The 13,175-nt window shown below is 38.9% G+C and overlaps 1 protein-coding gene across 9 annotated transcripts in view; it reads left to right on the forward strand.

Annotated features, from left to right (window-relative positions):
* Positions 1-13,175, forward strand: part of SFMBT1 (Scm like with four mbt domains 1) — a 135,898-nt gene that overhangs the window by 111,985 nt on the left and 10,738 nt on the right. For all 9 annotated transcript variants that reach the window (XM_008513135.2, XM_070574998.1, XM_008513136.2 and 6 more), the window contains 4 exons: positions 5,591-5,655; positions 9,607-9,746; positions 10,489-10,598; positions 11,271-11,446. In XM_008513135.2, the coding sequence (XP_008511357.2) occupies positions 5,591-5,655; positions 9,607-9,746; positions 10,489-10,598; positions 11,271-11,446 (491 nt within the window). The remainder of the gene's footprint in view (positions 1-5,590; positions 5,656-9,606; positions 9,747-10,488; positions 10,599-11,270; positions 11,447-13,175) is intronic.

The following is a 13,175-nucleotide window of genomic DNA, read 5'->3' on the forward strand; positions in this document are numbered from 1 at the left end:
CGAGAGTGGGCACCCTTGTCTTGTTCTTATTCTGAGAGGGATGGCTTTCAGCTTTTCTCCATTGCGTATTATGTTGGCTGGGGGTTTGTTATATATGACCTTTGTTGTGTTGAGGTACTTTCCTTATATATCCATTTTATTGAAAGGTTTTATCATAAGTGAATGCTGGATCTTGCCAAATGCTACTCTGCATCTATTGAGATGATCTTGAGGTTTTTATTCCTCATTTTGTTAATGTGGTGTATTGTATCACATTGATTTGTGGATGTTGAACCATTCCTGCAGCCCTGGTATAAATCCCCTGTGATTGATCATAGTGGATGATCCTTTAATGCATTTGGTTTGCCAATATTTTGTTGAGGATTATTGCATCTATGTTCATCAGTGATATTGGCCTGTAGTTTTCCTTCTTTGTGTTGTCTTTGTCTGGTTTTGGGATCAGGGTGATGTTGGCCTCATAGAACGAGTTAGGAAACATTCCATCTTCTTCGATTTTTTGGAATACTTTGAGAACGATCAGTATTAAATCTTCTTTGAATGTTTGGTAGAATTCTCCAGATAAGCCATCTGGTCCTAGACTTTTATTTTTGGGGAGGATTTTGATTACTGTTTCAATCTCTTTAGTTGTGATTGGTCTTTTCAGATACTCTATTTCTTCTTGATTCAGTTTTGGGAGCTTATGTTAGTCTAAGAATTTATCCATTTCTTCTGGGTTATCCAATTTGTTATCATGTAGTTTTTCATAGTATTCTCTTATAATCCTTTGTATTTCTGTGGTAGTCACTGTAATTTCTCCTCTTTCATTTCTAATTTTATTTATTTAAGCCTTCTCTCTTTTTTTCTTAGTGAGTCTGGCTAAGAATTGTCAGTTTTGTTTATCTTCTCAAAGAACCAGCTCTTAGTTTCATTGATCCTTCTATTGTTTTTTTTTGTTTGTTTCTATTTCATTTATTTCTGCTTTAATTTTTGTTATTTCCTTCCTTCTGCTGACTTTGGGTTTTGTTTGTTTTTCTTTTTCTGGTTTTGTTAGGTGTAGTTTAAGATTGCTTATTTGAAATTTTTCTTGTTTGTTGATGTGCACTTGTATTGCCATTAATTTCCCTCTTAGGACCACTTTTGCTGTATCCTATATGAGTTGGTTGGTGTATTTTCATTTTCATTTGTCTCCAGGTATTTTTTTGGTGTCTCCTTTGATTTCTTCAATGATCCATTGGTTGTTCAGTAGCCTGTTGTTTAGTCTACACATATTTGTCACTTTCTCAGCTTTTTTCTTATAGTTGATTTCTAGTTTCATAGCATCGTGGTCAGAATAGATGCTTGCTGTGGTTTCACTCTTCTTAAATTTATTGAGGCTTGCCTTGTTTCCTAACATATGATCTATCTTTGAGAATGTTCCATGTGAACTTGAGAAGAATGTGCATTCTGCTATTTTTGATGGAGTGTTCTATATATATCTATTAACAGTCCATTATGTCTATTTTTTCGTTTAATTCCACTATTTTCTTGTTGACTTTCTGTCTGGATGATCTATCCATTGATGTAAGTGGGATTTTAAGGTCCCCTACTATTGTTGTGTTGCTGTTACTATCTCCTTTAGCTTTGTTAATAGTTGCTTTATGTACTTTGGTGCTCCTGTGTTAGGTGCATATATATATTTATTAGTGTTATGTCCTCTTGGTGGAATGCCCCTTTTATCATTGTATACTGAGTCTCTTTGTCTCTCATTGCCTTTTTTGTCTTGAATTCTACTTTGGTAGAAGTATGGCAACACCTGCTTTCTTTTGTTTGCAGTTACCTTGGAGTATTGTCTTCCATCCCTTCACTCTGAGCCTCTGTTTGTCTTTAGAGCTGAGATGTGTTTCCTGGAGGCAGCATTTTGTTGGCTTTTGTTTTTCAATCCATCCAGCCACTCTGTGTCTTTTGATTGGAGAACTCAATCCATTTACATTTAGAGTGATTATTGGGGGCGGGCCCTGTGATGCAGCGGTTAAGTGCGCACATTCCACTTCAGCGGCCCGGGGTTCACCAGTTGGGATCCCGGGTGTGGACATGGCACTGCTTTGCAAGCCATGCTGTGGTAGGCATCCCACATTTAAAGTGGAGGAAGATGGGCATGGGAGTTAGCTCAGGGCCAGTCTTCCTCAACAAAAAGAGGAGGATTAGCAACAGATGTTAACTCAGGGCTAATCTTCCTCAAAACAAACAAACAAACAAAAACAACATTTAGAGTGATTATTGATATATGAGGGCTTAATGCTGCCATTTTATCACTTATTTTCTGATTTTTCTGTATTTCCCTTGTTTCTCATCTCGTGTATTTCAGAGTGCCATTTCAGTTTGGTAGTTCTCTATGTTGGTTTTCTCAGTTGTTTCTTTATTTATCGTTTGTGTCTCTGTTCTGATTATTTGTTTAGTGGTTACTGTGAGGTTTGTATAAACAAAAGTCTCGTAGATGAGACAGTCCTTTTTCTGATACTCTTTTATTTCCTTAGTCTATGCAGATTGCATCCCTCTCCTCTTCCCCTTCTACGTTATTGTCGTCACAACTTATTCCAGTTTGTGTTGCGTTCTTGTGGTTAAAATGATGAGATTATAGTTATTTTTGATGTTTCCTTCTGCTTACCTTTAATGCGCTAAGTGTTTGCTAACCTGTTCTGTTGAAGAGCTACAATTTGCTGATTTTGTCTGCCTATTTATCTCCTTTCTCAAGGCTTTGTAAACCCTTTGTTTTTTTTCAGGTATGAGGGCCTTCTTGAGCATTTCATGTAGAGGGTATCTTGTGGCAATGAACTCCCTCAGCTTTTGTTTATCTGGGAAAGTTTTTATTTCTCCATCATATCTGAAGAATATTTTTGCTGGATAGAGTATTCTTGGCTGAAAGTTTTTGTTTTTCAGAATTTTGAATGTATTATTCCACTCTCTCCTAGCCTCTAAGGTTTCTGCTGAGAAATCCACTGAAAACCTGTTAGCAGTTCCTTTGTAAGTTATTTTTTTCTGCCTTGATGCCCTTAATATTTTTTCTTTGTCATTGACTTTTGCTCCTTTTACTAGTGGATGCCTTGGAGAAGGTCTTTTTACATTGATGTAGTTAGGAATTATATTAGCTTCTTTTACTTGTAATTCCAGCTCCTTCCCCAGGTTCAGGAAGTTCTCAGCTATTATTTCTTTGAACAGGCTTTCTGCTCCTTTGTCCCTCTCTTGTCCTACTGGAATACATATAATCCTTATGTCACATTTCCTAATTGAGCTGGATGTTTCTCAGAGAATTTCTTCATTTCTTTTTAGTCTTAGTTCTCTCTCCTCCTCTATCTGAAGCATTTCTGTATTTCTGTCCTCCAACTAATTCTGCTAATTCTGTCCTCCTTAATGTCAGCTCTGTTATTGAAGGACTCCATATTTTTCTCTCTTCTTTTGAGGAAGATTAGCCCTGAGCTACTATCTGCCACCAATCCTCCTCTTTTTTGCTGAGGAAGACTGGCCCTGAGCTAACATCTATGCCCGTCTTCCTCTCCTTTTTATATGTGAGATGCCTACCAGAGCATGGCTTGACAAGTGGTGCATAGGTCTGCACCTGGGATCCAAACTGGTGAACCCTGGGCTGCCAAAGTGGAATGTGCGAACTTAACCCCTGTTCTACCAGGCTAGTCCCTCTAGATTTTTCTGTATTTCATTCATTGTGTTTTTCATCTCCAGCATTTCTGATAAGGTTTGCTTTATAGTTTCAATCTCTTGTGAAGAATTCTCTCTGTTCATTAATTTTATTTCTGATTTTATTGAGCTGTCTTTCTGAATTTTCTTGTAACTCATTATTTTTTATGATAGCTATTTTGAATTCTCTGTCACTTAGATTATATATTTCTGTGACTTCAGAATTGATTTCTGGGCACTTGTCATTTTCCTTCTGGTCTGGAGTGTTAATATATTTCTTCATACTATTTGATGGGTGGATTTGTGACTTCGCGTGGTGATGGTATCTGGTCACAGATTCCGCCTGCTGCCAGTGGATTACAGGGTCAGGAGCCGTGTATTCTGAGCCCTCCATGATCACTGGCATCTGTGCCTGTCCTTTGGAATCTATGCTGACGGGGCCTATCTGTGACTGCCTGCTTGCTGCTGCTGCTTTACAAATGCATGCATGTGTGCTCTGGTGGAGGGCCCTTGCTCTGGCTGACTGGCTGAGTTGGTGTGCCAGGCATGTAGGTTGCTTTCCTTTGTGTGCAACCCCAGGAATGTTCTTGCTCTGCTCTTGCTATCTGCCCTCCTGGGGTGCTGGCTTGATGAAGATACTCCCACAATTGCTTAACTTCCTCTGCGTGGAACTTTCCTGCAGCTGGGAGGCAATTCGGAGAGTGAGAGCTGCCCCTTCCCCCTCTCCTCTCAGGGCCGCACAGTCCTGTGCCCTAGGTTGCTGCTGGGAAGGGAGAGGAGATCCCCTTACCTCCTTCCACTTCTTCCCAGGGGTTCCAGCACCTCCACCTTCAGACATATGGCTGCGTGGGTCTCTCAGACATCTGTTGTGTTGTGTGAATGTCCTCTGTTGGTTTATAAATGTCCTGTTCGTTGTATCTTAGTAGGGAGAGCTTAATGGAAGAGCTCACACCGCCATGATGCTGCCGTCACTCCTCTCTGTACATGTTTTTTTTTAATCATTGGGTTTTCAGTTCTGTATTCATTTGCTGGGACTGCCATAAGAAAATATCAAGGTATCAGCCCAGTTTGGTTCCTTGTCAGGGCTCTCTTCCTAGCTTGCAGACTGCCATCTTCTTCAGTGTCCTCACATGGTGGGGATGGGGAGGAAGGAAGATCTTTCTCTCTTCTTCTTATAAGGCCACCAATCTTATTAAATTAGAGCCCCACCCTGATTTACTTTATAAAAAGCTCTGTCTCCAAACACAGTCACATTGGGGGTTAGGGCTTCAACATATGCATTTTAAAGGAACATAATTCAGCCTATAGCAAATAATATATAATTTATAACTGCTTTTGTGGCTATGTGAGTAGTAAAACCAACAAGAGAAGAGGAGAGAAAGGCCACAGACTTTTGTCCCAGGTAGAAAAGGTGAGAGCAGGGACAAACATCAGGCCTTGGATCTGTCCTTGACTTAGTTATTAAGACTGATCCAAGGTTTTAGTCAGGATGTATTCTAAGAGAATAAATTAGCCTTTTTCAGTGATTGCTGCATATAGAGTTATTCTCTGTTTTTTCTATAACATAATTTGACTTTGATTTTAAAACCAATGGAAGAAGAAAATAAACCCTCTTCCTTGACTGTTAGAGAAACAAATACTTTATTTGTGCTTGAAGTATCCCAGAAGGAATTTTATAATTTATTGCTCATATGAATGAAAGAAGGTCAGTTTGAGCCTGCAGTATCACAGCACTGTCTACAGCCTGTTTGGTGCTCAGTAGCCCATGTACATACTTTTAAAAACAACTGCTGTTAAAAAAAAATGATCAAGGAAGCACCTTCTGTTACAAATTTTGCAATCTGCCACATTTGCTTTCTTCTTAGATTTGAAGCAAATTAATTATCACACTTTACTGACCTTAGGGATTATCTCAGTATTTTGTTGTGTTTTCTTGACCCAGAATACCATCTTCGAGGACTGTCCATGAGGGCCTGAAGAATCAGGAGCTGAACTCCACAGACTCAGGTAAAAGTGCATGCAGTCTTATGGAAAAGAGGACCTTTAGTTTCATTTAATGGAGTAGATCTAAAAATAACTTAAACAATGCATTTGGTTTGTAGGATGTACCTTCATAAAGGGGTCTCTCAATTGAGATTTTAAAGAGCTGTAATTGTGTAAGATGTATTTAGTTTAATAATCATGTCTAGGTTAATATTATAGTTATTTTTTTACTAAGCACTTGTTGGGTGCCAAAGGTTCTGGAGGTCAATAGTATCATCCCTGAGTTAAGATGAAGAACTGGAGGCTTTCCAACCAGCCTTCTTTCTTAAGCTGGTTGACAGGTGGATGTTTATTGTTCTTTAAACCCTTTTTATGAAATACATACTTTATATATACATTTCACAATTAAAAAAATAAAGCACTGGGAAAACAGATTGTCCCAGAGGTAATGCCTGATAAATGAGACAAGGATCCAAGCTTTTTGTGTAGGAGTCTCTTCCTGGAACTACTGTTGACTCCCCCTTTGCTGGTTGTAGAATGGTTAGCATCTTGGCTGTGTGTATATTCTAGCACAGATTAAACATTTGGATTGTATTTAGTAAATGCCTAGAAAAGAAAAGAAACCAGAGGTCACACAGCTTATCAGTAGAAGGGTCAGAAATGGAACTCAAATCTTTCTCAAGGGGCTGACCCCATGGCCAAGAAGTTAAGTTCACATGCTCTACTTTGGTGGCCCGGGGTTTCACTGGTTCAGATCCTGGGCGTGGATGTAGCACCACTCATCAAGCCACCCTGAGGCAGCGTCCCACATAGCAGAACTAGAAGAACCTACAACTAGAATATACAACTGTGTACTGGGAGGGCTTTGGGGAGAAGAAATAAAAGTGGCAACAGATATTAGGTCAGGGCCAATCTTTTAAAAAAAAATCTCAAGTTCAGAACGTGTACTTTGTCTTTTCTACTCACTGCCTGTTCATTATATCACTTAGATATAGAGGATGAGGGCTGTGTAACTAATTTTTCTAAAATAATTCCCTTTATATACTAACAAGTTTACTATACTTATTTTTTATTTCGTTAAAGCCCTTTATAGAACTTTTCCCTGTGTTTTTGTGAAAACAAAGTGACACCATTGTTTTATTGATGATATTAAGGGGAAGATATTTAAACTTTCTCTATTAAATAGGTGACTGGAATATAACCGCTAAAGACGTTCCTTTCTATTTCTGGTTTTCTAAGAACCTTGGACATATACGCATGTTCACATTTACAAAATAATTTTTCTTCAGCATTGGGTGATCATATGATTTTTTTCTTTAAGTTTATTAATGTGATGAATTTTGTAAATGGATTTTTCTAATGTTGAATCATCCTTGCATTCCTGGAGTAACTTTTACTTGACCATAATGTTATCTTTTGAATACCCAGCAGAATACCATTAGTAAACATCTTTTTTTTTAACTGCCTCTTTTTTTGAATTGATGTATGACATATTAATTTCAGGCATACAACATAATAATTTGATATTTGTATATGTTGCAAAATGATCACAACAAGTCTAGTTATCACCATCACCACATATGGTTACAAATTTTTTTTCTTGTGATGAGAACTTTTAAGATCCACTCTCCTAGCAACTTTCAAATATGCAATATAGTATTATTAACCATAGTCACCCTGCCGTGCATTACATCCTCAGGACTTTTTTGTCCTGAAATTTTGTACTAAAAGTTTGTACCTTTTGACTGTTCATCCATATCCCCCCACCCTCTCCCCAACCCCCTACAGCCTCTGACAACCACCAGTCTGTTCTGTCTGTCTATGAGTTAGGGTCTTTTTTTTAGTTTTCACATATAAGTGAGATCATATGATATTTGTCTTTCTCTGTCTGACTTATTTCCATTAACATAATGACCTCAAGGTCCGTCCATGTTGTCATAAATGGCAAGTTTTTTGGGGGTTTTTGTGTGTGTGTGTGAGGAAGATTGGCCTGGAGCTAACATCTTTGCCAGTCTTCCTCTATTTTGTATGTGGGACACTGCCACAGCATGCCCTGATGAGCCCTGCACCTGGGATCAAACCCATGAACCTTGGGCCATCGAAGTGGAGAGCACAAACTTAACCACTATGCCACCAGGCCAGCCCCCTTTTAATGGCTACATAATATTCCACTGTATATACATATGCTACATCTTCTTTATCCGTTTATCCATCAATGGACACTTAGGTTGCTTCCATGTCTTTGTTGTTGTAAACAATGCTGCAGTGAACATAGGGGTGCAGATATCTTTTCAAGTTAGTGTTGTTGTTTCCTTCAGATAATACCCAGAAGTGGAATTGCTAGATCGTGGTAGCTCTCATTTTAAGTTTTTGAGGTTATGTTCCTACCAACTGTGCACAAGAGTTCTCTTTTCTCCACGTCCTCTCCAACTCTTGTTATTTCTTGTCTTTTTGATAATAGTGATGTGAAATCTCATTGTGGTTTTGATCTGATATCAAAAAGTAAAGTAAGTAAAAAAAATAAGTAACTCCTTGTTTTTGTTGTATTACCGGCTATTCTAATGCCTACTGAAACTGCAGAATTAAGGTATTAATATCTCCCACATGACCACAGCCAAGTTCTTTTTGGTTTGGGTTTTGTCATTGGTCAGGTTACCTTGGAAACAGTCTGAGAGTCTGATATTTGTATGCAGGAGTTTCATTTGGGAGTGCTTTAGGGAATAGCTCCTGGGAGAGGTAAAGGAACCAGGATTGGGCAGAGGGAAAAGTTGAGCCACAATGCAGTTGTAACAGAACTTTCTTCCAGTCCCACAGGGAGCCTTTAAGCTGGTGTAGCCACTTGGAGTCCTCCCTAATTAAGGCGTGGTGACCACACCTTTGTACTCCCTTACTGGTCAGTTATTAGAAGTGGGCTGCTGCTCACTCCCCACCTCACCAAGGGTGAGACCTTGGGCAAGGTGGCTCCCTCCTCCTGAGGGCAATTCCTGATTGAGGTAATTCCAGGATAGACTTAGAACTGAGAGCTCTAAACTGCCAACGTTCCCAGCAGCAGGGAGCATAAGTGCCTTAATCCTGAAGAGGATGATCTGGGTGGCAGAGTTCAAATGGAGAAGTGGGCACAGACATGCTGACCATTGTGCTAAGACTGCATTCTTATGAAAGAGTGGGCATTGTATACTTCAGGGTCTTATCAAGGTCCTGTCAACAGTGGGCAATGTACACACATCTCCATTCCTTAACGTTGGCTTAACAGGACAGCACCCGTCAGAAGAGCTTCTCTGCTTTATCTGAAAATGAAGATGTTTTAGTGCCTTTGAATTTTTTACATTGCATAGCTTAATTGCCACCCACTATGAGGGGATTAAAAAAACACTGTATTGAAGTACGGTATTCATACAGAAAGACAGTTGAAAGGGGTCTCTGGGCCAGCTACACCCCACAGTACTTAAAGCATTTAGGGATGTGGTCACGGCGTACTTTCAGCCCTCTGAGGAACCTCAGAGATGGGGGGACTCCCACGTCATCAAAAGCTGCCAGCATGCTAATTTGGAGGTTTTAAGAGGACAAACTGTAGTTCTAGATAATATTCATCATCACTTCCTAGAAATATTCCAGAATAGATTATGGAATACTTGGTCATCAGGAATCATCATGGGTTCTTGTAGTAAATCCTTTACTTCTTTTATTGATGGAAATATAAGGCTCTGGAATAATGTCTCATTAACCCAGGAGTTAGTCTGCACTTAATTCAGGATGTTATTTGATTTCAGCAGAGTGATAAGCGCTATAATAGAGTTGTTCTAAGTATAAGATATTTCAAGGGCACTCTCAGACAACATGTTAAGCTTCAAAATATGTAATTCCTAACTTCATATAATGCTGTATATGCTTGTTTTTCCCTCCAGTAATGCAACTTTGGAAACATGGAGTGGAAAATGACTGTATTCTGAATATTTGTTTCTCTTCATTTCCCAGTTGTGATTAATGGAAAATACTGCTGTCCAAAGATATACTTCAACCACCGTTGCTTCTCAGGGCCTTATCTTAACAAAGGAAGAATTGCTGAGCTGCCTCAGTGTGTAGGACCTGGGAATTGTGTTCTGGTCCTTAGAGAGGTAAGGTTCTTGGCTAGAGCAAAAGAGTCTGGAAATTCCACAGCAGTTTCATAGACTCATTCATACAAGGATCTGCCTGCCATAGATGTGACAACTCTAGGTTTTATCAAAAGTGACTCACTTTTCTCATGTATTGGACAATGAACTGGGCGTGTGATTACTTCTGCCCCTCTGGAACATTCACCTAAGCAGTTCTTCACATAGCAGGTTCACTTCTGTCAGTGTAGAAAGGTCTTCCGTCAGAGACCACATGAGAACTGTGCAAGAGTGAATGTGAGAGTAGTCTAAGACTGAGAGGCTGTGGCATTTACTGGGGACCATGATAAAGCTACATGTCTGCTGGACTTGCAGAGCTTCCCAGCCGGGGTTCCACACTGTGGATAACAGATGTGAGGACTGTTGAACCTTTCAGCCTTAGGTAGGGTTGCAAGGCAGGGTCTGGGGAGGCTGGAGCTTCCGTGTATACTGTGACTGGGAAAGGAGTTGGACGCATGTGCTAGAGTAATTTTTAATTCATGGTGCCTATTTCTTGCTGACATTACATAATATTTTGAATATTGAAGAGGGTCCAGTTACTGTCTTATTTGCAGCTTTGGTTGAGAGTCATATCTTCAGTGTTATTATTTTATTAATTAATATGATTAGAATTAATCTCCTAAATGACATCTAGGGGATAGCAAGATTCTAATGGTCTGCTTTTCTCCTTTTCAACCCAAATTTCTGCTTTAAAAATGGAGTGCAGGTCCTCACTTTACTTATCAATGCAGCCTATAAACCCAGCCGTGTCCTTCGGGAGCTGCAGCTAGACAAAGACTCTGTGTGGCACGGATGTGGGGAAGTCCTAAAAGCCAAGTGAGTAGGCTCTTCTGCCCTTTTTTCTGACTCGTCTTTAGCAGGTCACAGAATCATTTCTTCCATGGATGATATTAGAATACTTGTGTTCCCTTGGGCAGTTCTTTGTCAACTATTTGTGGTGAAGAACCAGGTTTGTTTTCTTCTTTAAGTTTCCGTTCTGTCATGGACCAATACTTTTATAACATATGGTAAAAATTTTTGATTTAAGAGCCATAAAATTACTTTTTCAAATTACTGTGAAAGTTTATATACATTTATCCTTGTTTTCGGACCTGAGCTTGTCATGGATGGGTAACAGTTGCCCGGTATACTGGTCCGTGGACCACACTCTGAGGATCACTGCCCTAGGGTAAGGAAAGACTTAATGAAAGTCATGTTTCTTTTAGTAGCCACTGTTGAAATTACTATTTGAAAACTTTAAACTTAGGAACAGAAAATAGGAACCTTATTTTGCTAATGTAAAAACTTAGTTTTTTGTTGTCATAGCTTACTAGATTAATTTAAGTACAGTATGCATTAACTCCTTATTGTTTTCACAGTCCCCAAACTATAAAGAACATAGAATATTCTAAGAAGCAAAAATATTTTTCAGATCTGTTAATATACATGATTTTTCTCTGAGTAATTACTGGCCCAGTAAACTTGGTATCTGATATCTTCCAATGGCAGGTACAAAGGGAAGAGTTACCGGGCTACTGTTGAGATAGTGAAGACAGCAGATCGAGTGACGGAATTCTGCCGGCAAACCTGTATCAAACTGGAGTGCTGTCCTAATCTCTTTGGCCCACGGATGGTTCTGGATAAGTGTTCTGAAAACTGCTCTGTACTTACAAAGACCAAATATAGTGAGTCATGTTTTTCAAATTTGTTAACTATAGCTGCTAACCATACCTTACGTCCTGGAAAATTCTTATTTTGCAGATATTCACCTATAGCAGAGGTACACAAACTTCTTCTGTAAAGGGCCAGATAATAAGTATTTTAGGCTGTGGGTCATATAATCTCTGTTGCGTATTCTTTTTTGTTTTGTTTAATTTTCATTTTTTTAAAGAACACTTTTAAAAATTTAAAAACCATTTTTAGCTTGAGGGCCATATCAAACAGGCCATGGCCAGATTTGGCCCACAGGCCCTAGTTTGCCAACTGTCATAAATAGCATGTATATAAATTAGCTATTGCATCTAATAGGATTTGTATTTCATTCTGCAAGTATTTATTATGTGTACACTATGTGCTGCCACTATTCTAGCACTGGGATACGATAGTACAGAAAAAAAATTCCTGTCCTCATTGAGTTTACATTTTAATGTGGGAGACGCATAATAAAGAAGTGAACAAATACATAGAAATCCTATGGAGAAAAATGAAGCAAGATAAACAAGCAAATTAAGAAAGCGAATAAGCCTGGGAGGTGGAGGTGGGTGGGGTGCTGTTTACACAGGTGGTGGGGGAAGTCTTCCTGACAGGTAACAACTGTGAAGGAAGCAAGAGAGTCAGCTGTGCACACATCTGGGCGAGAGCGTGCTGGGTAGGGGGCAGCAAAAGCACCTGAGGCAGGAGCACGCTTAGTATCTGTGAGGAGCTGCAAGGAAGCCAGTGTGGTTATGAAGGATGGATTGTAGAAGAGGGGACAGTTGCAGACCTCACTCTGAACCACCATGCCAGCACCTGTTCCACTCATTGCTTATCTTCTTCTTTGTAAAGCTGCAAAAAAAGGGGGAAAAAGTCATACAGATTGAAATTTCCAATTTGGAGCCTTGTCAAGGCATTGTTACCCAAAGACAAATTATGATCCTACCATTCTTTAAATCCTGCAAGCCCTGATGTCACTTGTCAGAATTAATACAGAGGAGGATTTTACCTTGTTAAATCTGAAGATTTCTTTTAGAGGTGTCTAATTCTGCATCTCTTAAACTTTGTCAAACATGCGAATCACCTGAGGATCTTGTTAAACTGGAGGTTTTGATTTATTAAGTCTATAGGTATCTGGGGCTAAGTGTCTGCATTTCTAGCAAGCTCTCAGATGCAGCTGATGCTGCTGATCCAAGGTCCACATTTAGCATGATGAGCTTTATAATCAGTATTTGAATCATAAAATCATATAAAGTCTTACCTTCTTGTTTCTATTTATACTTACTGGATTGTAAACTCCTTGAGGGCAGGGATTGCCTTAGCTTATTATTGTGTCAAATTTAGCCCTTAGTTTAGCAAATTGCAATTATTAGTAGCTAAGTGAAATATACTATTCACGTAAGTACATATATAAGTATACCACTTTGAGACTTTGGAAGATATAAGGATTTTATTATGGTTTTTGTCTGAATTTATTTTTCACAATGATATAGTTGACATTAGCCTAAATTTTAGGAGAGAGTCTATAATTTTTCCCAGTTAGTAATTTGAGTGATGTCAAATGGACTTATATCCTTTAGAATTCATTTTTTGCAAGAAATTACATTATATTTTTATATTACTTTAATATGTAACTCAGAGCTAGAATAATGTATGTGTAATTTTTGGAATTGTCTCCATATTCTAAAATGTGTATGAAAATGCAGAAGATCTAGAATAGCC

Source organism: Equus przewalskii, chromosome 15 (assembly GCF_037783145.1).
Source record: "Equus przewalskii isolate Varuska chromosome 15, EquPr2, whole genome shotgun sequence".
Lineage (NCBI taxonomy): Eukaryota > Metazoa > Chordata > Mammalia > Perissodactyla > Equidae > Equus > Equus przewalskii.